At 30.5% G+C, this 22,942-nt stretch overlaps 4 protein-coding genes across 8 annotated transcripts in view; 2 read left to right on the top strand and 2 right to left on the bottom strand.

Annotated features, from left to right (window-relative positions):
- Positions 1 to 1,134: 1,134 nt before the first annotated feature.
- On the top strand, positions 1,135 to 4,138 carry LOC132944386 (peroxisomal leader peptide-processing protease). 3 transcript variants are annotated; one of them, XM_061013697.1, is made up of 7 exons: positions 1,138 to 1,202; positions 1,564 to 1,659; positions 1,729 to 1,868; positions 1,933 to 2,104; positions 2,165 to 2,422; positions 2,511 to 2,590; positions 3,786 to 4,138. In XM_061013697.1, the coding sequence occupies exons 2-7, from the start codon at positions 1,584 to 1,586 to the stop codon at positions 3,789 to 3,791; spliced, it is 732 nt and encodes a 243-aa protein (XP_060869680.1). In that variant the 5' UTR covers positions 1,138 to 1,202; positions 1,564 to 1,583; the 3' UTR covers positions 3,792 to 4,138. The 3 variants fall into 3 exon arrangements, with proteins under 3 accessions (XP_060869678.1, XP_060869680.1, XP_060869679.1); XM_061013695.1 differs by lacking the exon at positions 3,786 to 4,138 and having other exon boundaries at positions 1,135 to 1,202; positions 2,511 to 2,605; XM_061013696.1 differs by lacking the exon at positions 3,786 to 4,138 and having other exon boundaries at positions 1,169 to 1,304; positions 2,511 to 2,605.
- A 1,620-nt stretch (positions 4,139 to 5,758) lies between these two features.
- LOC132944387 (ubiquitin-conjugating enzyme E2 J2) lies at positions 5,759 to 7,507 on the bottom strand. Its single transcript, XM_061013698.1, has 4 exons — positions 6,919 to 7,507; positions 6,614 to 6,848; positions 6,409 to 6,537; positions 5,759 to 6,185 (listed from the first exon to the last, which is right to left on the bottom strand). The coding sequence occupies exons 1-4, from the start codon at positions 7,032 to 7,034 to the stop codon at positions 5,997 to 5,999; spliced, it is 669 nt and encodes a 222-aa protein (XP_060869681.1). The 5' UTR covers positions 7,035 to 7,507; the 3' UTR covers positions 5,759 to 5,996.
- Positions 7,508 to 10,196: 2,689 nt separating this feature from the next.
- LOC132944385 (large ribosomal subunit protein uL10-like) lies at positions 10,197 to 15,024 on the top strand. The gene is made up of 7 exons (XM_061013694.1): positions 10,197 to 10,338; positions 10,767 to 10,853; positions 10,930 to 11,105; positions 11,736 to 11,970; positions 12,038 to 12,223; positions 14,618 to 14,776; positions 14,841 to 15,024. Exons 2-7 carry the CDS (start codon positions 10,800 to 10,802, stop codon positions 14,973 to 14,975), a joined length of 945 nt encoding a protein of 314 aa, XP_060869677.1. The 5' UTR covers positions 10,197 to 10,338; positions 10,767 to 10,799; the 3' UTR covers positions 14,976 to 15,024.
- A 3,387-nt stretch (positions 15,025 to 18,411) lies between these two features.
- LOC132944515 (protein inscuteable homolog) overlaps positions 18,412 to 22,942 on the bottom strand; it is a 40,575-nt gene continuing 36,044 nt past the window's right edge. For all 3 annotated transcript variants that reach the window (XM_061013898.1, XM_061013899.1, XM_061013900.1), the window contains exons 8-10: positions 22,391 to 22,748; positions 21,322 to 21,445; positions 18,412 to 19,816 (exon numbers count right to left, since the gene is read on the bottom strand). In XM_061013898.1, coding sequence (XP_060869881.1) covers positions 19,685 to 19,816; positions 21,322 to 21,445; positions 22,391 to 22,748 — 614 coding nt within the window. In that variant the 3' untranslated portion in view covers positions 18,412 to 19,684. The remainder of the gene's footprint in view (positions 19,817 to 21,321; positions 21,446 to 22,390; positions 22,749 to 22,942) is intronic.

Here is a 22,942-nt window from a genome sequence, read left to right as displayed (position 1 = left end):
GGATATTTCATGACGAAATTCATACATCTCTCAGGGGTCTTTTACAGCAGCGGTTCTCAACCGTTGTGCGTTAGCGACCCAAGTTATTTACCCAATTTTTCATGCGACTTTTGTGAAAATAATGTTCAATGGGGGCTATCCGGCCACCGCCGCCACATTATTATTTTCAATTACCATGACTAAAAAAAACTATAAATATTAAATCTTTATTTATTTTTTTTTTTTTTTACTAATTAGTTATATATTAGAAACATTTTTTATAACTTATTTTTTGGCTATCCATTCAAAATTATTTGCGATTCTATGGTTGAGAACTGCTGTTTTACAGGGCAAACGGGGGTCTGAACCCGCGCTTACTGACTTAGCACTATGCAATATGCAATTATGCAATCAGCAAAAAGAAGTTGGTAATTTTCCATTGAGACGTCTGGGCAAGTTTCCGGTAATAGGATGGGCAGCTTGAAATTCCATATAAATACGTAATTTTTTGACATAATAGAATTCTTAATCTTAAATTTAGTTTAATTCGTTGATCTGCTATAGGTCATGAAACGTGTGTTTATTAGTGGTAGAAACTAGAATTAAATAATTTCGAAAATTCCCGACGGAACGCAGGAGAGATGTTGATTGTTGAAAGTATTGAGGAATGGTCAGAATTTAAGTCGAGGAGGTTATCAGACATCAGTATACTACATCCGTCTGTCTATATTAAAAATTGTTTGGGACTTTCGCAATAAATATATCGAATGTCTGTATTTTTTGCGGGCTGTGGTTGGGAAAGAACTTTTGAGTTACAAAATTGAGAAATACCTACTAAACCACATGGATTGTTTGCGTGCCAGGATCGGCATGATTCCGGATGGTTCGGAACTACGGTGCTTTGCACTTAAGTCACCACCATATAGGCGCAACTATACCAATATTTTTGGGGGTGCAAAAATTTAAAAAAATTTCCAGACCCTTCAAATTGCCAGTGTTTGGAAAGAACGTCGTTCACGTTCATATTTAGCGAACGATACGTGAGCGACACAGTACCTACACATTCGACACCTGTACAACAAGTTTGAAGTTACAACTACTGTACAGCAGAGGGGGCCGAGGGCGAGGAGTCTACATGCCGGATTTTTGATAACAAACTCAATAAAGTTATGATAAAAATTAAAAATTATAAACTACGAGGACTAGAATATTCACGTATTAATGTAAGTATGTCTTCTAATATCTGTCGTCTTCTTAAGAAAAACTATAAGCCCATAAACTTTAAAAATTGATTTATTGTTTATAATATTGTTAATATCAAACAGGTAACCCTCTTTATAGTTTATATTTGTCAATTGAAAACTAATTGATCTTAGGTACCTATGTCCTTAAATTATATTTTTAACGTTTAAAGGCATGTTTAAAATTCAACCACACACCTTCACACCCTCTTTAAAAAAACGTTTGACATCCTCTAGGATAGTTAGGCTCATAATTAAATAAATCATAAAATATATGACATTAAAATTAAATTAAACTAATTTTGTGTTTAATCACTATACCATTTCTTGTAATTCTGAATAGGTTCCATTATTGATGTTGTAATGAACAAATTGGACAATAAAATGGACACAACAAAAAGGAATGTGGGCAATGAGTTCGAAAAAAGTGATGGCACAGGTAAAAATATATTACTCCCCAAATGCATTTGAAAACAATTTCCATGGTGTACGTAAATTTGTGTTGCAGGAAAAGACAACCAATACTTGTACATGCGTTCTGTGGCCAAAGTTGAGTGTGGTCAAAACGAGGGTACAGCAGTTTGTGTTCACACGTCTGACGCTGTTGACGGACACCTGTTCCTCACCTGTGCTCATGTCGTAGACCATGTTTGTAGAAATATTAAACCGTGATTAATTTTTGATACATTTACGAAATCTTGTTTTTTGGCAGACACTCCAATCGGTAATACTACGATATGATGGATGTGCAGTTAAAGGTAGAGTTATATATGTTACTCATAAGGAGGCTGTACCATATGATATTGCTGTAATTGTAACTGAACAAACTAAACAAACTACAGACATTTTACCTTGTCAGATATCAGACAAAACCCCGACCATTGGTAAGACCATAATTATATTTAATCATTAATCATTGGTTGCATTTAACAGTTATTTTACAGGTCAAAAACTGTTTTTGGTTGGATACGCTTGTCGAGAATATGCACCATCTACAAATTTCGGTCACATGCACGGAATGATGCATAGCATATTGACGACCACTTGTCATGTGCATGCAGGGTTCAGCGGTGGTCCAGTTTTTTCAATTGACAGAAAACTGTTGGGTCTCACTGTTGGAAAGTTGAACATAGGCACTTTTCATTTTGTATTGCTTTCTACAGAATTTATGAAAACTATCAACAAATATATCATTACTAATAGTTAGTTGAAGTTTTTTCATGCATATTATGATACATATGTAAATTAAATTGAATTTAACATGGTTTTAATATTATTTATTTTCTACAGACATTGAAATACTTAACGATTTAGAATCCAAGTGCCCAATGGAAACAGTGTTATGGAACGTTAAAATTCCAACCTTCAAAGTATGTCATATTTAATTTGAACAGAAGAATACCAATTTCTATAATGATTTGTATACTTTATTTGTAATGGTTTTGACCTATTGTTATTATTGTAATTGAAAGTATTTAAAAATGTTATACATTAATGCCCGGTGGTCTAAATGGCTTTTTTGTCTAAATTAATATTTTTATTACATAAGCAGGAAATACATTTTATGAATCCCGGAAAAAAAATCCCCAGACTACAGTATTATTCACAACCACATGCAACATGAACAAATATTTTTTAAACGTTAATTAGTATCTAAAATTACCATTTACCACATTATTAATATTTAATTATAAATACGTATATTATATCATATTATATTATACGTACACTATATTATATTATTAAAAAAATTATACATTAAAAATAATATTTTGTTTTAAACGTACACTATATTATATCATATTATATTATACGTACACTATATTATATTATTAAAAAAATTATACATTAAAAATAATATTTTGTTTTAAATTACGATAATATATTATGTGTAATTCAACTTAATTAACTTAACAGTTAATAACTTCACAAATATAGCATATAAAAATATTTTGAATGATCGATACGTCAAATAATAAAGATAAAAACATAGTATACAAAAATATTATACAAAATTGAAAATATAGTTAATAATAATAATAATTATCAAACAATAATTTATTGAATGTAGGCACGAGGCATATTACACATAATATATTATCGTAATTTAAAACAAAATATTAACATATTAACAAAATATTAATATGATTATTTTTTAATAATATAATATAATATAATATACGCATTTGTAATTAAATATTAATAATGTGGTAAATGGTAATTATAGATACTAATTAACGTTTAAAAAATATTTGTTCATGTTGCATGTGGTTGTGATTTTGTGAGTAATATTGTAGCCTGGGGATTTTTTTTTCCGATAACCAAAAACAAACGTAACTTGTAATACAAAAACAAATATGTGTACTTATTTTTATTAAAATATTTAAATGCAATAAATAAAAATAAGTAACATATTTGAGAATTTATATTCAAAAATATTCAATTTGCAAATCAATTAATTAATTATTTATTTAGTGTTTAAATACAAAGTATACAAATATTTATAAATAAAAATACTGGTAAGGGATAATGATATTAACTTACTCAAATAATTTATTGTTGTAGGTTTGAAGAATGGTGATAATCTAGTCAAATAACACTCTTGTATTGACTAACATAGCATTCCATGTCAACAGATGTGAGGGGCATTCTTCATAATTACTAGTACCTATTCCCTTGATTTCTATCAAGGCACTCTAATATTTATTATATCAAAAGAGGTGACTTCACTTACTAACTTTCTTCATAATCTTATTTTTTCTTGAATTAATTTCATGTATTTTAATTTGGAACTATTTACTTGTACAATATAAAATTTACCCATCTGTTGTTAGTGTTTTGAGGAAATTATTTTACAATGTGTATGATAATTATGAAGGTTAAAATTAATAATAAAATTAATTAATATTTAAAATCAATATTGACCTATATTCTGTCTTAAAAGATAACAATCACGTTTTGCGTATCGTGAATGATGTAATTGGCACATTGAGAACCACGTGATCACGCTAACGCCGAATTGTTGCCTGGAGAAGCACTGACCAAAATCGGTAGGCCGACTGATAACTCTCTTTTGAGATATGTATAGGTACATAAAAAAAAACAAGTACACAATAATAAATTATTTGTGACCAAAGTTAGAATAAACAATTATAACATAAGTTTTTTAATTATTATGATTGCGTTAAATAAAATTAACATGTGGGAACTGAATTTGGAGTATAGTTAAGTTATTTCAGTAGCTTTAGAAAAAAAGTATGGAGTATTGGAGTGTATAATTTGGGTTTTTAAACATATGGAGAAGTATTAGGTATGAGCTGGAGGATTTTTGATTAGAATACTTATATTTTTTACCAAGTTTTTTTCTGGATCTTCAAAGTTGGATACCAGAATATGAAACTAAAATATCCATTTTGAATCATTGTTTGTAATTTAAATTTAATTTATCTCATTGGGTTTGTTTATTAACTTACCGATGTTGCAGACTGCAGTAGTAAAAAATGTGTGTATAATAATTTTTTGTAATTGCCCGTTCCCACTTTTTTTGGCATGCATTTTATATAGCCTCAAGATGATTTTGAAGTGTATTAATATTTTAATCTTCCAATTAGAGATTCAATTTCTTAGAACAAAAATAAACTTCCAACATTTGATTTTTATTGTAATTTTTAAAAAATAATATCAGTAAATAATAACTCACTTATTTGATAAATCCACTAGAAGATATTTATTTATGATATAATTGATAAATATGTTATATTATACATTTTTTTATGTCTGCATAATAATTTGATATCGTAATAATTAATATAATATTATATTATATTATATAAAAAAAAGAACATTCAATGATTCTTTTTTTATACTTATTATGAATTATTAATTAAATAAACAATATTTAAAATATTTGTCGCAAGAAGGGAAAAGGTGTTAAAATAATTTATTTAAAAAAGAAATACCTACAGGTTACAGTATAACCGATGAAACTAAAATTAATTAAATAAAAATAATTATACTACAGATTATATCTATATTTAGAACTATAACATGATATATTAATTATATTTATTAGTTACATTTAATTCAATTTTAAAAAAATATGCATGTATATTATATAAATCCCTTTTTGCAACAATTATTAATTCAGTTGAGATAAATTGTATACAAATACATAGAAAAGTTTTTCAGTAAACAAAAAATTATCTTAAAAATATCAACAACAAAATAAATAATAATATGTATCATACACATTTCCAGGAGACATTAAAAAACTAATAACCAAATTATTCCAAACACTTAAATATTTGGATTACATACAAAAAAAAAGTAGATAATAACAATAATTCATTTATATCATTTATAGTAGAAACAATTGCAGTATGTACAAAATGTGTTTATTATATTATTATCTGACCAACTGCAAAACGTTATGGAAAAATAAATTAATAGACCAAAAATAGTTTTAGGATTAGTAGACAGTTCTTTGCAATGATTGTAATTTTTCTTTATACTGTAAAATACTTATATAAAAACAAAAAATAAGTTCTATTGTATAATTCCTTAGTTAATTTCATAAACTTAAATGATAAAATAAACTAAGAATACAACTGTTGATCATTCAGTCAAATAAATTAGATAAATAATTGTTGTAACCAATAGTTTTCAATTTATAATTAATATATTCATCTCTATGACTACAACTCATAACATTTTATTTAAAACATACAATTTCATTAATTAATTATAATTAAAAATAAAGGGAATGAGTAGGAAATTTCACTCGATATTCATGTTATACAGAACATATCTGACTAAGTAAATGAATAGTGCAAAGCCGACCACTACAACACTGTTGTAAACAACTGATTGAAGAATATTGTTTTCAGGTTGGCTACTATCCATGCTGGGTGACTGCTCTTCGTTAGCTCTAGCCAAATTTCGTTTTTCAATTTCATTTTGTATTGTCTATAATATAAGCAACCAAAAACAATTAGTAATAACAACATACTTAGGGCTATCTTACAACTTCGCAAATCTTAAGCGCGTGTTTCAGTTTACATTGTTGAAGTTTGTATGCAACAAAAAACAGTTTTATTGGTAAGTAGCGTATCGCGTATAAACCTCAATAATGTACACTTTAACACGCGAGGCAGTGAAACAGGCCTGATGACATATTTGCAAATTTTACCATGGTAAGTTCAGGAAATAGTTCACAGAAATTTTCGTCACGTACATTTGACTCTAAGCTTTGAGCAGCCAGTTGACGCCTCTCGTAATCAGTCATCTCTATGCTACCCATTGTAGGGCTATTCTCCAGCTAAATTTAAATATTCAAACATGTCATAAGGATAAGAGCGTGTTTTTTTCAGTAGATGATTTATGTAGGTAATTACCATAAAGCTTAGCAAACCGGTGAGAATAGTAGATACACTCCATGCTGGATTCCATGTGTCTGGATGGTAATCACTAATGGACAAACACAGGCGGGTGTTAGTTTTGAATCTGCCGTTCGGTGTAACCATGTAAATGCTGGGCGGCTTAAATGGAAAATCTCTAGGGAAAACTAGCCTTCCCAGATAATAACCGCCAGCGTACGGAGAATCGTCAGGTCCACTAACTACGTAGTACCTGCATGACACACAGACCGGTTACGTGAAATGTTTAGGTAAGTAATTATTATTGACTGCTGCACACATACCATTCCAATATGTTAGACGGATTTGGTTCAGCAACTACATAAGGCACAGGATCATTTTTTAGACGAATGTAGTCTTGTTTCAGACGAAGAGTAGCCGATGACGTTTTGGGTGCCATAATATTCTTTCGTTACACTTATGTGTGTATTTTACACAGAACAACAGTACGTAAACATTAGTAGATGACAACAATTTATCGAATACCTACGTGGTATGTAAAAACACTGCAAATCAATTTGTATGCGCTTCAAAAATAACGTGTTGTGATCATAATTGATTTACTAAAACAAATAGGTAGAGGTTGTAATGCCGTGCACACGAAGCATGTTATTTTGTTGTATAAAAAACTTTGAAGTCTTTGAAGTCTGAATAAATTGAACGATCGAGAATTAGGAATTATGATAGGTACAGCCAAAACTTAAAGTATACATAACAAATTATCATGATACACATTCTATACACAAAACAAATTGATAATATTGATAAGGAAAAGTCGTCAATCGGACAAAAAAAAAATACTTCACAAACGTGACAGTGACTACCACGTAAGAATAAACACGTATTAGGTATAAGAATTAAAATACGTACCTACTTAGATACTCAAGCACGGATTCAGAGAGGGGTTATGGCTGCTCGGGCACCCCCTGTCGTCATCTAAGCCACCGATAAAATAAATTTGTATTCAAAACTACGTAATCTAAAATTGAAAGGAGTAACCATTTTTTTTTGAGCACCCCCTGTTAAAATCCACTGGGTCCGCGCCTGCCTACATTTAATTAAATTATAATGTTATATGTTTAAATATTTTACAAATTATTATTATAAATTGTTCTTTAATATTTTAACGGCGTCCCATCCCCGCGTGGGCTTTGTCCGATGTCCTTAGATCATATTAATTTACTACCTATGAATAGATTGGTATATTATAAAAATTGACTCATGTCCTGATAATTTGAATCATTTAATGGCGACGTTTCTTTAGAGTCTCATTAAGATGCCCACATATATATATAACCCATAGGCGGAAATCCATTAAAATTTCAGGGGCGCTTCGATCCTACAATACTAAACAAGGAGGGAGCTTGACGGACTTTTTTTGGGCCCCCCCCCCCCCCGATTTCCGCTAATAATATAATCTACAGGTATGCTGTATGGCTGGGTATGCATCTGTAATATAGGTAATAATATTATTTTACTTATTTGCGATGAGATATTGAGATGTAATCTGAGCGTTCGTAATACAAATTGGAAACAATCGCATATGGCATATTTATATCCAATTTTTTGATGTAAATACGCGAAGAGTAATACTTACGCGTGCGTATATATGACGGCACGTCGCACGTCTCGTCCAGAGACTCGTCGCTATATTAACTTATAACTTATAAGTTATAATTTATTATAATATATGTGCGTCAAAATTATTTACGAGGGCAAGATGATTATGGCTTGATTCATACCTAGCACGGATGATCTAAAGTTTTGAAATTTTGTCACGAATTATCTGGGTACATAATATATAATATATCTTGATTCGGGTAATCGGAAAAAAATCATGGACTCTGAGGAAAAAAATTCCCCATATAGGTAATTGACTTTATTAATTCATTTTTGCTTAACTTATCGACCATTCGAAATATTTTATATACATTATGCATGTTTTCCACGATGGAGTAACTATTTAAGTATGTGCAGGTCATAATTGTAATGTATTTTTTGTTTATTAATATATTTGTTTTTTTTCTATAGATATATATATATACTCACAAACAAGTTTCATAAGTGATATTTTGACTTTAAAATAAAATCCCACACATCATTTGAATACATTTTTTAATATAATTTGAACTAAAATATTTAAAATCAGTAGTTAATGCAATATTGAATTTATTTTTTTTATATTGTACCTATAATAGTTATTGTAACCATAACATTCGTCAATGATTGCTAAATATTTAAATACATAGGTACATTTAATTTTTATAATTATGCTTAATGGTTATTATTAGAAAACAATCTTAGGGAAGGGTATTATTTCAGCCTTGGTCTATATGATTTGGTGTAGCTTTCATATTTTCCCTGGGCGTAAAATATCCTAGTTCCGCCTCTGTCCTGGATATAGTTTTGATATTTTGTTTATATAATATTATCATATTATAAACGAAGAACTATAGGTACAAATCTAAGCTAAATATAAGTCAAGATCGATTTTATTATGAATTGAGTTCCTAATTAAAAACACAATTTTTAAATCTTCCTATAGTTGAGACCCAAGTTGTATAATCGTTTGCAGTCTGCCGGTCTTAAATCCCGAATTTTATAATGGTTTCAACCAAAGTTGAGTCCCGTGCATGCACTTCTTTATGTCTAATTTATAGTAGTTAGTAGTAATACCTTTGATGTATTGCCAGTAAAAAGCTTATTTCAAAAAAAATTGCGATTATCATATGGGCAGTGCAAAACATTCACCAATTAATTTATACAACTTCGATGACAAAAGAGACTTTAGGACATATGATATGAAAGCTAAATTTATGAAACAAGTATTTGATCAAAAACTCGTAGATTATCTGGGTCCTACACATTTTAATGCAATGTCTTTTGGTTTTTAAAATAATGTATACTGCTGCGCAGAACCAGAATTTTAAAATAGTATTTATGAGTGGTTAATTGTGTCCATAGAATAAAGAATAATATTAATCACTGTCCAATGTCCATTTAATGTCTATCTCTAAATACTATACGTAAGTCGAAAATAATAGGTACCTAAAAACTGTAATGGATGTCTTTCTTGTCGCATATTATTATTTGAATTATACCTACTAGGTATTAGGTAGGTATATTATTATTACTGAACTTTGAATAATTTTTCTTTTTTTTTTCTTTTGTTGACCATTCAATCTGCAATGATATGTATTATGTTATTTACGTAGTATGTAAAGTACTAAATAAGTGTATTATTGTAACACCCTATTACCATCACAAGCAATGCGTTAAGTATTATTGTAAAATCGATACATTTAAATTAAATAAATTTAAAAAAAAAAATACACTCATAACAAATAAAGGAGTGTCGCAATGCCGGCGACGAAACGTTTCAGTATTCCCCAGTCGAGTCGACGAATGTTCTGTTAAAATTTTTATTTTTTTTTCACTCTGATCTAATAGTTTCCGTCGAAAAACCCGCGCCTCGATTTTTAATGACATTTTACCGTACTTTCCATGCCGCAGAATATGTTTTTACTCCATGAGCTGTATGTTTTGTTGTCCGACCCTCCTCCCACCAATACACTATCTTTCTACACGAGGCAGTGTGGCATCCACGGCCTCAGCCCCCGATTACGGTCTCATTTTCAGAACGTGTCGTGACATACGGAACATATCTCCGTAGACCAATTTTCTAATTTACGCGTGGCGCTTTGGTAAGTATTCGACAGATTTTTCATATTATTCTACACCACCGTAAACATTTCTATTGATTTAATTCGTTCAACTCTCCTTGCTTGAGATGCAATCGATGGCTGAGCGTCCAAACGTTCTGGTTGCTCACGTTTCAAGAATTTCAACAGACATTCCATACACATGGTTTATGTGCAAACAATTTCGTATTGGTTCCGAAATCGATTTCGGTTGAGATCGTTACCAATTGTGATCACTTCCTCGCGGTTTTCTTGAGGTTACTGTTACATTTTTATAGATTTTCTTGTTAAAATGGAAAGTATACAGAAACGTCTTATAAATCGTGTCGTTACCATAACATAACCTAAAATATTTAATACTCGCCCCATGCCTTGGAGATAATTTGAAGTTTTTTTTTTGCCGGTCATAATTTTATTGTTTTGGTTTTTAGTTCTTAAACGTATTAACATCTCTACACCACAAGATGGGTAGAGAGGACAAAGCAACTTGGAAAGCTAACTATTTTGTGAAGTTGGTGGTATGTTGTACATTGAATTAAATAACAACTTATCAACAACTTTTTTTTTTTTAAATAAATTATTTTTTTCTTTTAGAATTTACTTGACGAATTCCCAAAATGTTTCATCGTGGGAGCCGACAATGTGGGTTCAAAACAGATGCAGCAAATCCGCATCAGTCTTCGTGGAAATGCTGTCGTGCTGATGGGCAAGAACACAATGATGAGGAAGGCAATAAAGGGTCATATCGACAGAAATCAATCTCTTGAAAAGTAATATTCTAAACATAAAATAATTAATATTGTTTATGATGATAATTATTACTGAATAAGTAGAGTCTTAACGCATCAAAGCCAGAAATGGCTGAACCCATTGATGCGGACAAAGCTTATTGAAATTTAATGCTTAAATTGCAGTCTGAAACTAGCTTATGTTATGTTTTCTTATTATATTTAATTAATTTGACTGTTCATTTTTATCATGGTTATAGTAATATTGTGATGAAATAATTTTGACTTAAAAGATCAATCGTTAACATATCAAAGCTAGAAATAGCTGAACCCATTGGTGTGGATTGGTCTTTATTGATGTCAAATGCCTTTAGGCAGTCTGAAACTAGCATTTTTTTAAAACTATTAATTTTGTGTTTTCTTATTATATTTAATTAATTTGATTGTTCATTTTAATTATGGTTGTAGTAATTGTGATGAAATAATTTTGACTTAAAAGATCAATCGTTAACACATCAAAGCCAGAAATGGCTGAACCCATTGGTGTGGATTGGTCTTTATTGATGTCAAATGCCTTTAGGCAGTCTGATTTACTATACCATAATCATGCAATTAATTATATTTTTTAATTTAATAAAAATGTTTTATTAACTATTTATATACTTATTTTAGGATCATGCCTCACATTAGAGGAAATGTAGGATTCGTTTTCACTCGTAGTGATTTGGTTGAGATCAGAGATAAGCTTTTGGAAAACAAAGTCCGTGCCCCAGCTCGTCCTGGTGCTATTGCACCTTGCCCTGTTGTTATTCCTGCCCAGAACACTGGACTTGGACCAGAAAAAACTTCTTTCTTCCAGGCGCTGTCTATTCCAACTAAAATTTCTAAGGGAACAATTGAAATCATCGTAAGAAGAATAATATTAATGCTATAGATTTAATTTATAATACTTATCACAGTTTTCAAATGTTTAGAATGATGTCCATATTTTAAAAGAAGGTGACAAAGTTGGAGCTTCTGAGGCAACCTTATTGAACATGTTGAATATTTCTCCATTTAATTATGGTTTGGCCGTACAGATGGTGTATGATTCTGGAACTATCTTTGAACCCGAAATCTTAGATATCAAGCCAGAAGATTTATTGAAGACTTTCTTAATAGTAAGTTTAAATTTTTATTTTACTTAATTTATTATTTACTAACACTTTAAACTGAATTTAAGTACATACTTAAAAATTGTCAAGATTTTCTTAAAATGTATTTGTTGCTGAATATTGTTATGTGAACATGAATGATGTATACTAGGCTTCTTCAACAATATCGATATTTCGATTCGATATCGCGAACTTTTTTTCAGAAATTTAGGTATCGAAAATTGTAATATATCGATAATTGATGTACATCAAGATAAACTGATTTTCATGCCAAAGCTCCTTGAATAATATATTTCAAAACAATCAATTGTTAATATAATACCCACTAGTTACTACCTAGCTAGTACCCAGTCAATTGAGTATTTGAGTATTGGCATTTATGATAGTCATAAAGATATCTTTTATTTTTTTGATATCGCGAATTAATATTGCCAAATTCAAAAATATATTGTTGAAGAAGCCTAATATATACGCACTAAGAAAACTAATAATCAGGGTTGGAACGTATACCTAATACAGTAAAGTCTAAAACATGTGTAAAATGTATAAAACATTAATATTTATAATAACCAAAAAGAAATTGTTTTGATTAGATTTTATTCTAAATTAAAAAATTCACTAGTTGATATGATTTGCGAATTTTTTTTGTATTAATTTATATCTTTATACTTCTTAAAATTTATAATGTACAGTATTATCACTGTTATAATAATTATAAATTTCAAAGGAAAAAATATATACTTAATATTCCATATGTCATTATAAAGTTTTATACTTTTTACTAATTTTATACATGGGGTATTATGTATGTGTAACGTTTTATACACGTGTTACCATTCTTGCTAAAAATCTCTTACATTTTTCTAATTATTGATTGTATCAATCTAATGATTGAAAATGGTCATTTTATAAGTTTGTCTAACATATGCAACTGAATACATTATGTTCATCAATCGTAGATTGGAAATGTAACTCCCAAGTTGAGCATGTGCTTGACACAATAGAAAATCACCACTTTCTATCCCATTAAATTTCATGTGAAGATATACTTAAAATGTTTTTAGTTATCGATTTTTTTTTCAAATAATAAAAAAAATCATTTTAAAATTATGACCACACAATATTATGTCTCTGTCTTAAAAACGTACAACAGCAAATTTGCATTCAGTAGAATCAATTTTGTTTTATTAGTTTAAATATTGAATGAATTGATTGCAAGTTATGTCTATTAGTATAAAAAAAAAATATGCTCAACTTGTTTCACAATTAAAGTATGTTCTTACCTTAAGTTTGATAGTAAATCAGTCCAGTTGCACAAAAATATATTGGTTCAATAAATTGTGTTATCGAATCAATAAGTTATCGACCGTTAGTTCATTTTTAGGCCAGATTTTGCTTCAATAAAATAAGCTTAATGAATATCAAATATCTTCTGTTATATTCATATTATAAAAATAATAATGAACCAATATCTAGTATGTGATTAAAATAGTAATGGTTTGTGCGACTATTTTAATGTTTATTTGGGGCCAATACATTATCGAATCAATAAAATAAATAGCAGATAATATTTGTGCAACCAGGCTTTAAGTTTGATCGATGACTCAAATTAGATTTTACATATTATGTAAGACAGACTAAATTAAGAAAAATAGTTTTAATTTTAGATATTGATTTAATTTGCATAAAATAATCTTAATGATGATGATTCCTTATATAACTATTTTTGTCTTCTTTTCCCGTCAGAAGATATTATGTTGATAATTAATATCTGAGTTAATCTGTTAAGTTTTTAAATAATTTTTAAACTCAAGTATAATATAAGTAGTACAAATGCCTGAATGTGGCGTAAGAATTTCCCATTAATTTATGTCTATATTTTACAGTTTATTTTGTCTATTCAATTTAGAGTGGCATACACCTTGAAAGTGAAATAAAAACCTGCAATAGCCTAGCCGCACTGCTTTTCTGTGTCTGGCCTTAATTATTTAGTTTAAATTAAGGTACCTATTTTAGTTTAAATTTTTATTTAATTAAAAAAAAAATTTAAATGCTAATTAATTATGATGATTTACTTTTATTTTGTCTTCTTTTCCCGACAGAAGATTTTATGTTGATACTTTAAATCTGAGTTAATTAGTATGAAATATTAGTAAGTTATAAAGAAAACTTAAATTATATTCTTTTAAATAAGGATAATAAATGGTAAATCGGTAGAGATGATGTTAAATCAAAAATAATCACATAGGTGTCGGCTTTTACAAGATATAATATTATGTGAACATTTCTATTTTCTATCATTGTACCTAATGTTTGTTTTATTTTATAAGGTATTGAGTATTAACCTATGATCAATTAATATAAAAACATGTATTTATAATTATGTTATATTTTTAATAGGGAGTCTCACAAGTAACAGCTGCTTGTCTTGCAATCAGCTATCCAACTATTGTGTCTGCTCCTCACATGTTGATCAATGGTTTCAAGAACTTGGTCGCAGTTGCTGCTGAAACTGAAATTGAATTCAAAGAAGCTACAACTTTCAAGGAATACCTTAAGGTAATAAAGTGAAAGAGATATATTATAGACGAAAACATAAAACAAATATTTTATTTTGTTGCAGGATCCATCCAAGTTTGCTGTTGCCGTTGCAGCTCCTGTAGAAAGTGCAGCTCCAGCTAAAGAAGCAAAGAAAGAAGAAAAGGTCGAAAGTGAAGAAGAGGAAGATGATGATATGGGTTTCGGTCTATTTGACTAACTTGTTCATTTTATAACTTTCAACTGAAATAAAAATTATTTTAAAACAATGTTCTATACTTCAATATTTTTTTACGTTTCCAAAACCAAAATAACATGTTGTCGAGTGGTAAATAAATCACTTACAAAATTAAATGTAAGTTTAAACTTATCGGGGTATAACAGTTAGATTATTGTATAATTCATCTGGTGTATTACAGTAAACTGTGTCTTGTGCATTTTTTTGTTACTCTGCGATCTGTATATTTTTGGGTAGGTGAGGTTACCTACAGCTAATATCTGTATAACTATTACCATTTAGTAATAACTAAGAAGGTAAATAATAAATATATATAATATATATTGACATGGAAGTAAGAATCAAAACAAGCTTAAAATATTTAAATTATCGAAATACTTTATTATAAACTTAAAAACATTCTGTAATCCTATAGCATTTTTTCTTTTTTATCAAAAGAACATTTCATTATAAAATATTGATTGTTTCTGTTGTATAAATTACATTTTTAAATATAAAAAAAATTGACATAAAAATTATTGATAATGCATTGGCACAGTTATTTTTATGGTCATTTGATGATCAAACTTTGTCAAAATACAAAAAACGAAAATTATTTTGTCATAGGCCTTTTTTTTTAAATTTTAATAGCTTACATAGTTAAAATAATAATTTCAGGATTCCTATGGTAACTTTTTGTTACACTTAACATCAACATATCGAAAATACAAATTACAGTTATAATATTGAATCCCTACAATCTACATATCACTATAGAACAAATTATAGCCTTTATCGGTATTTCTCAACCTTTTTTTTTTAGCACACAAATTTACTCTTCATTAGGTATGCGAACACTCCAATAAAAATAAACTTTCGTATAAATTATGATCGGCGGCCACTAGATATTATACCTCTGCAAGGAGAATAAAATTGAGGAATTATAGATACGTTTTGGGTATAGTGCAGTTTTCTGGACATAATATTATCGTGTGAGCACACTACGACGTATAAAAGAGTTTTATAAATATTAATTAGCAAATGATTTTAAAAAAAAATTTTATTCTTTATTTTAAATATTTCGAACGAAACTTTTTAAAAATGAACGCCTTTGAAACAATGTATTGATCATTAATGATTTCGTGGCACTTTAAACACGATCGCATTGTTTCTCAAAAAACGTGTATTTGCGTCGTATAAAATAAAAGAAATAAAAAAGATGGACAAGTGGGTACCGCCCTGCTGGTACAGTAGTTGTAATGGATGTTTTATATTTGAATACAATGATTACGTGTAACTGTATTGAATACGAAAAACGATTTTTACCGGTTAGCGTATAATATTATTTTTTATTCGTTGCTGTCGGTAGTATTTCTCGACGCTTTCTAAAATTGCTAGGAATTTTCAATTTTTACCTCCCAAAAGTACCAACTATGTTTACTTTTCTATCAGAAAATATGCAGATCTCAAAAATCGAAGTCTGCAGCTTACTATCCGAAATGTTGCCGTCAGACAGAAACAGAAAAAAAACCACATCATTGTTTTCATACATTCGCTCCACTCAGAATCTAAAATATAAATAAATTATTACCATAGGCGCAATTTGGGTTAAATGTTTGGGGGGGTGCTAGAACCATGTCTAGTAAAGTGATCAGTGGGGACTTTGCCCCCCTAACCCCACCCCCCCTCAATTCATACCACTGAATTGTATACACTTTCGCATCAATCTTAATATAAATAATTTACCTATAACATAATAAACTTCAATCTATATTATTATTCTGATAGGTACCTATATATTATTATTATTATTATGGAAAAGATAAGGTCTTAGAAATAAATGTATCCAAATATCTGTGGCATAATATTGTAGTCAATAAAAATTCGATGATGCTATCAAAAATTTGGGGGTGCTAAGCACCCCCCCCCCCTAATTGCACCTATGAGTATTACCCAAAAATGTACCAAAGTTTTACCTTTTACGGGCCACGACTCGTTATCTCTATTTTTTGTTGCAGGGACGTTTAAATTAAACTCGAATTGGATCCGCGGTACTGTGCCACTGTGGTAGTATTTTATCTTAAAGTTGTTAAGGGGCCATTAAGGCCTCATGAATGTGCGTTTTTTTTCTCAAAAACTACTGTTTCTAATTCCAACAATACGTGCCGAGATGAGAACTATGACGATTTTCATTCTGAAAAAATGTTCCTATTCTCCGTAATATGTATCGATCGAGCCACATTTATGATTTTAATAATTTAGATTGCATTAACTGTTGTTAACATTTTCTAAAATTTGCGAAATTTCAAACTTAAATATTTAATCAACTAAATACAATTATAAAAATTCCCTCGATCGACCCCTCCCTCGTACATGTTGTAGAAAAACGGACAGTTGTCGTGGGATAATAACATATTGAGGCTTGCATTTTTTAAATGCGAGTTTCGGTGCAGCTCACCCAAACATTTTTGTTTTACTAGAAATTTTACTTGGAATTCAGAGGAAAATGTACACATCACTTCGGAGATGAGCAAAAAATCATTTTTAAGAGAAAAGGTGCTTTGTATTTATCAGTGGAGAACAGACCCGGTTAAGTTTTGTGAAACGTGTGTCTTTTGATTTTCTTCCTTGTTTTAAACTATATTACGATGAAAATATTAACGATAAAAAGAAAAAAAGAAAATTTATTAAACTAATTGAATAATACTTTTTACATCAGAGTAGACGCGGGCGACGAGAAACAAAAAAAAATTGTGTTATTTTAATAGTAAATTCAATATTTTAATAATTTTTACATCAGAGTAAAGGTGACAAAACCTAACCTAACCTAACAAAATGTTCGAGACTTTCTATTCCGATCTCTTTTGGCCACTAATGGGCTGCCGGCTGGACCCAACTCGTATACCTATATAGGTACTCACTACTCACTACTCGATAAAGATATACCCAGACCCGACTCATGTAGGTACTCGACAAAATACGTCCAATTCATGTTGCTTCTGAGATTTGGAACCCAACTCGAGGTTGTCCCCGGCGAGTTGCAGTGTCCCAATATGGGGCAACGAAGCGAAGAATGGTATAGGCGCACCAGTGGATAACCTCTAGTTGGGTCTCAAATTTCTTTCATCATTGCCCATTGGGACACTATGGTACTCATCGGAACACGACCGATTTTTTTCTCACCTGTTCATTCAGATACCTCTCAAGTGTGTGTTCGCATAAACCTATAGCATTGAGTTTAGCTGCTGAACCAAATGCACTTATTATACTTTATTTTTCATAAAATGAGTCGGTGAATATACCTAGTATCGGTCGCGTTCAGTCAGTCAGATGACGTTAAGCGTGATTCGGTTTTGTCAACGGATCTACCGATATTTTTCAAATAACCTTTTTGAAGGCCGTAGGATCATAAAAAAAAAAAAAAATTGTACAGGTAACATTAATATTATATAAAATATTTGTGTATTCATATAACATATACATAGGTACTATGTTTATCATGTAATACATCGTATATATTATATATATTTTTTAATAAATCTATTATATAGAACACAAAAGTAATATCATTAACAATGGTAATAAAGTGAGAATAACACTTGCGGGGTGCATTCCGTTTGGATTTTGTATACAAACGATAAGACGCGTACTTATACCTATAATATTATGTCCTAAAATATAATATAATAAAATATAATATAAATAAATATTTAATATGTATAGGTATAAAAAAAAAAAAAAGAAAAAATGACAATTACGCCGTATTTGTCATTTTCAAATGCGATGCAATTATCTAACCTAAAATCAAGTTCACTTTGTATAAAAATAACATACCTATAGGTAGGTATACCGTGTAATAGAAAAATACATAATACTATTAAATTATATTGTACTGCGGTTACAGAGCTACCTATTCGAACAAAATATATGCTATTAGGTATATTATAATATATACCTAGTACCTTCCAATAATATTAATATTATCATCTACGTTGGCACTTGTCATGTTTCGGACTAGATAGAGTAATATAGGCACCTATATTTCATATAATATCGTACTCAAAAAAAATTGTATTCTATTACGTTAAACAAATTTATATATTATTCACGCACTCAGACTCGGTAGCACGAGAGCAGTAATTGTAACCTACCTACCCATAGCGGGTCAGGGGCGGCTCCAGACACATGGTTAGGGGGGGGGGGGTATTTTTTTGTAATTTTGTTTTTAACAGTATAAATTTGTTTAGAAATACAGTTTGGGGAACCGCGGCCACTAGGGCCCCCCTGGATCTGCTCCTGATATTGTATATAGGCAGAGGTATATTATAATCATACAGGGGCGTATTCAGAAATGTCTTTGTTGGGGGGGGGGGGAGTGGTCTCAAACAAAAAATAAAAATTATACCATAACCTATGGGTATAATATAGTTATAACTCGAATTTTCCATCATCTCGAAATAATGTCATAGTTTATGACCAAATAACCAAAATACGCGTGTGTTTGATAGAAACATATCAATTGATTAGTAAAAAAAGGTTACTCTCGGTAATAAAAAAGTATAAAATACGGCGAATGGGCCCCCATGTACCCCCCTTAAGTACGCCCTTACATATAGGCACATGTATATAAATTAAGTAGGTACTTATTTTACGCTTAGCATATTATAATGTAATACGAGCAAATTTGATTTATTTGACGAGAGCTAAGATATCTAAACGTAACTCTCTTGTTTCGATGAATACAAAAGGAATGAGTCCAACAGTCTCGGTTCAATCAGTTCGGCGGCGTCGTATTGGTTCATTATTTCTTTGCCACAATTTGCGGCGATTTTCCGCAGCGAAGCCTACAAACAAAACAAATCGCAATAGGTTAAAAGGTATATTATTATAAAATTAAATCATAAAAATGTATGTATACACATTATGCACTCGCGAATACCCAGGCATATGAATTACTATAGTTAAAATAACGCAATTCAATACAAACGTATGGTTAGCAATCGTCATCAGAAATAATATAGACATCGCAGTTGTATATATTTTTCGATTGTGTTATATCGGAATATTGTTCTCGACGACGATTTAATACAATTGCATAGTGCGTATACAATTTATATTATATTAGACATTTCGGCATAAACGCATTAATGCAGTTCAGTGACTTTTTTTTTCAATTTGTTTTAAAACGTGTGTTTTGGCAGGGCGTTACGCCATTGTTTTTTGGACGATTAAAAACAATTTTGAAGCTAAACTCAAATCGAGAGTTACACCCGAATCTAGGTATGCAGTTATTTTAAACGCTGTCCGGTATTGTCTAAACACAGTGAATATTAAATGCAAAAAAGGGGAAATGTTTTAATGCTATTAAACTATTAAAGTATAGAATATATGCAAATATGCTGCTATAGATATTTTTCCTCTGCGAGGAAAATTGTGAAATCACAGATATGTTTTTGGGTATAGTGCAGTGGAAAAATATCTAGTAACATTTTGTTAAGAATTGAATTGAATTTTTTGTTTGGTTTTCATTGTCGATTCGGTGGCACTAAACAAATAGCGTACGAAAATTGGCCTAACAAAAATTGGATGGAAAAAAAAGTTGTACGTATACCCAGCAAAACTTTTTTTGATTTGAATCCTTTCAACCTTTCTGACTTTTAAAACTATAATAATATATTAATAAACATTGAATGTATTTTTATTACTATTATTAATATTATAATCATTATTATTATTACTATTATTCTATATATTAATCTTTTTATCTTTTATTGTGTTATATCTTATTGTTTTAAATTATATTATATTATATTGTCTATACAAATATATTGTGAATTGGACTTTTTTCCGTATTAATAAATAAATAAATATAAAACACCTTGATCAGAAATTTTGAACGCTGTACATTGGTGATCAATTTAACACAATTATTACAATTGACTATATTATTATGTAAATTACTTATTTTATAAGAAATAAAATACCTAATAAACAAATGCATAGGTAACTAGGTAGTATATACTTTCTTGCAAAATAATGACATTTAAACCACCAATGATCCAAGTACCAATAGATATATTGAAAATAATATATATATATAATTAAGTAGTTGTGTGGTACACTTTTACGTTTTTACGTATATTATATAGCCAGGGTATGTATTCCATGGTAATTGTATGGTACACTTAAACGGTTATAAGTATATAGATACCAGATACCGTGGAGATCAAAAAACGGTATCTCTAAATATTTCAGTATCTACCTACATGCATTACTTATATAGTTACACTTAAAGTTATATAGCTTATAAATATGAAGCTTAGGTATAGGTGTATATAGAAATACTCACTAAGCACGCCACTAGAACACCGTCACTGTGATTTCTTTCTCGTTCGTCTTTGCACAACCTTATCAAACGGTTAACGCCTTCGAGTTCCACGAATTGTTTCGACACTTCTACATCGCTGCACAGTCTACAATCATAAAATAATATTATAATTAACCGATGAATGACGATCGTTGTAGAATGTTGATATAATATGTAAATTGTAAGTTATAGAGCTTAAATATATATTTCAGTGGCGTCGCGAACTCACGATACCCCGCAGGAAGCAATTAATGCTATATATCGAATAACTCAACCACTTCATATAACCTGCGAACGGCGTACCTACCTATGTGTAAGTACCTACAGACATTTAGCACATTATATATTTAGAGATCGATTATATCATTATGCACTTGGAAGTTTTCCTGTGACTTTCGAAGATTAAATCGGTCGTATTTACTATACGTATTTTTTTCAAGAAAAATTATCAAAAGAAATTTTTTTTTAATTTTTAACTTTAACATTTCGGAACTAGCAAACTGATGGGGCTAAACTTAAACTAGGGGGTACTATATAGTTGCGCTTATAAATCTATGATTTAGAAGTTACAGTTGCTACATCACGCCTTATTTTCCAAGGGGGTTTATTCCTATAATAATCATTATGCAAGTATTTAAGTCGCGTATTATTACTATTCTGGTGCTGCCACAGACATCTATATACTAACTATGTACTATATCGATGTCTGTGGGTGCTGTATGGGCGCTGTACTAAGTACAATAATAGTATAAATTATTTTATTTTTATTACTATTAACTATTATTTTGAAATGTCTAATAATGTGCAAATATCCCCGCAAATATCAAATTTATTTGTCAACCACAATATGAGAAGATGGTAATTAGTAATTATATACTTGTGGCTACAAATGTGATTTCTTGTTTTGCTCGAAATCTAATTACGATTTTTCAGATTTTTCCGAATCGTATAAAAAATATTAAAATCTGTGAGCGTGCCAACCCCACAACCCTGCAGGGAGCGCATTGCTTCAGTTCTGCCTCAGGACAAAATATGGCTCTGAATATAGTACCTGGACAAGGCGATGGCTGTCTTGTGCTGTAGCCGTTCCGCGGCCAATATCTCGGGAACGCGTTGCAACGGCGAGTGCCGCACTTGCAGGAAACACAGCAAAGCGATGACCGCGTGGTTGGCCGCCATGTGCGGTCTGGCCTCGGGGACCGCCGCCATGTTGGCCAAAAGCGTGGCCGTCTGCTCTTGCAAAAACACCGACGACTTGGTGCCGTTCTTCCGGACCGCTTCAATCAGCGACCCGGCGGTGCCCATGTTCAATATGGTCCATATCGCGTTCGGTTCCATGAACGTGATGTTGGCCAGCGCAGCGGACGACAGCAACAGCGTTTCCGACGACCGCGTCGTCTCCACCAGGTCTGATGGCCAAAAGAAGGACAAACATCGGTCAAGTCACATATTATTATTATTTATATGGTTGGCACGACGGCGCAAACAGTGAGGAAATTCTATAGCGGAAGACGTTTTGCTGCAGTACGAACGCCAACGTTTGAAACGTTGAAATTTGTAAGCGCTTGGCGCGCGGTACGTAAATTAACCGTGGTATACATTA

Source organism: Metopolophium dirhodum, chromosome 5 (genome assembly GCF_019925205.1).
Source record: "Metopolophium dirhodum isolate CAU chromosome 5, ASM1992520v1, whole genome shotgun sequence".
Classification (NCBI taxonomy): domain Eukaryota; kingdom Metazoa; phylum Arthropoda; class Insecta; order Hemiptera; family Aphididae; genus Metopolophium; species Metopolophium dirhodum.
This window is presented reverse-complemented; position numbering and strand designations above follow the sequence as displayed.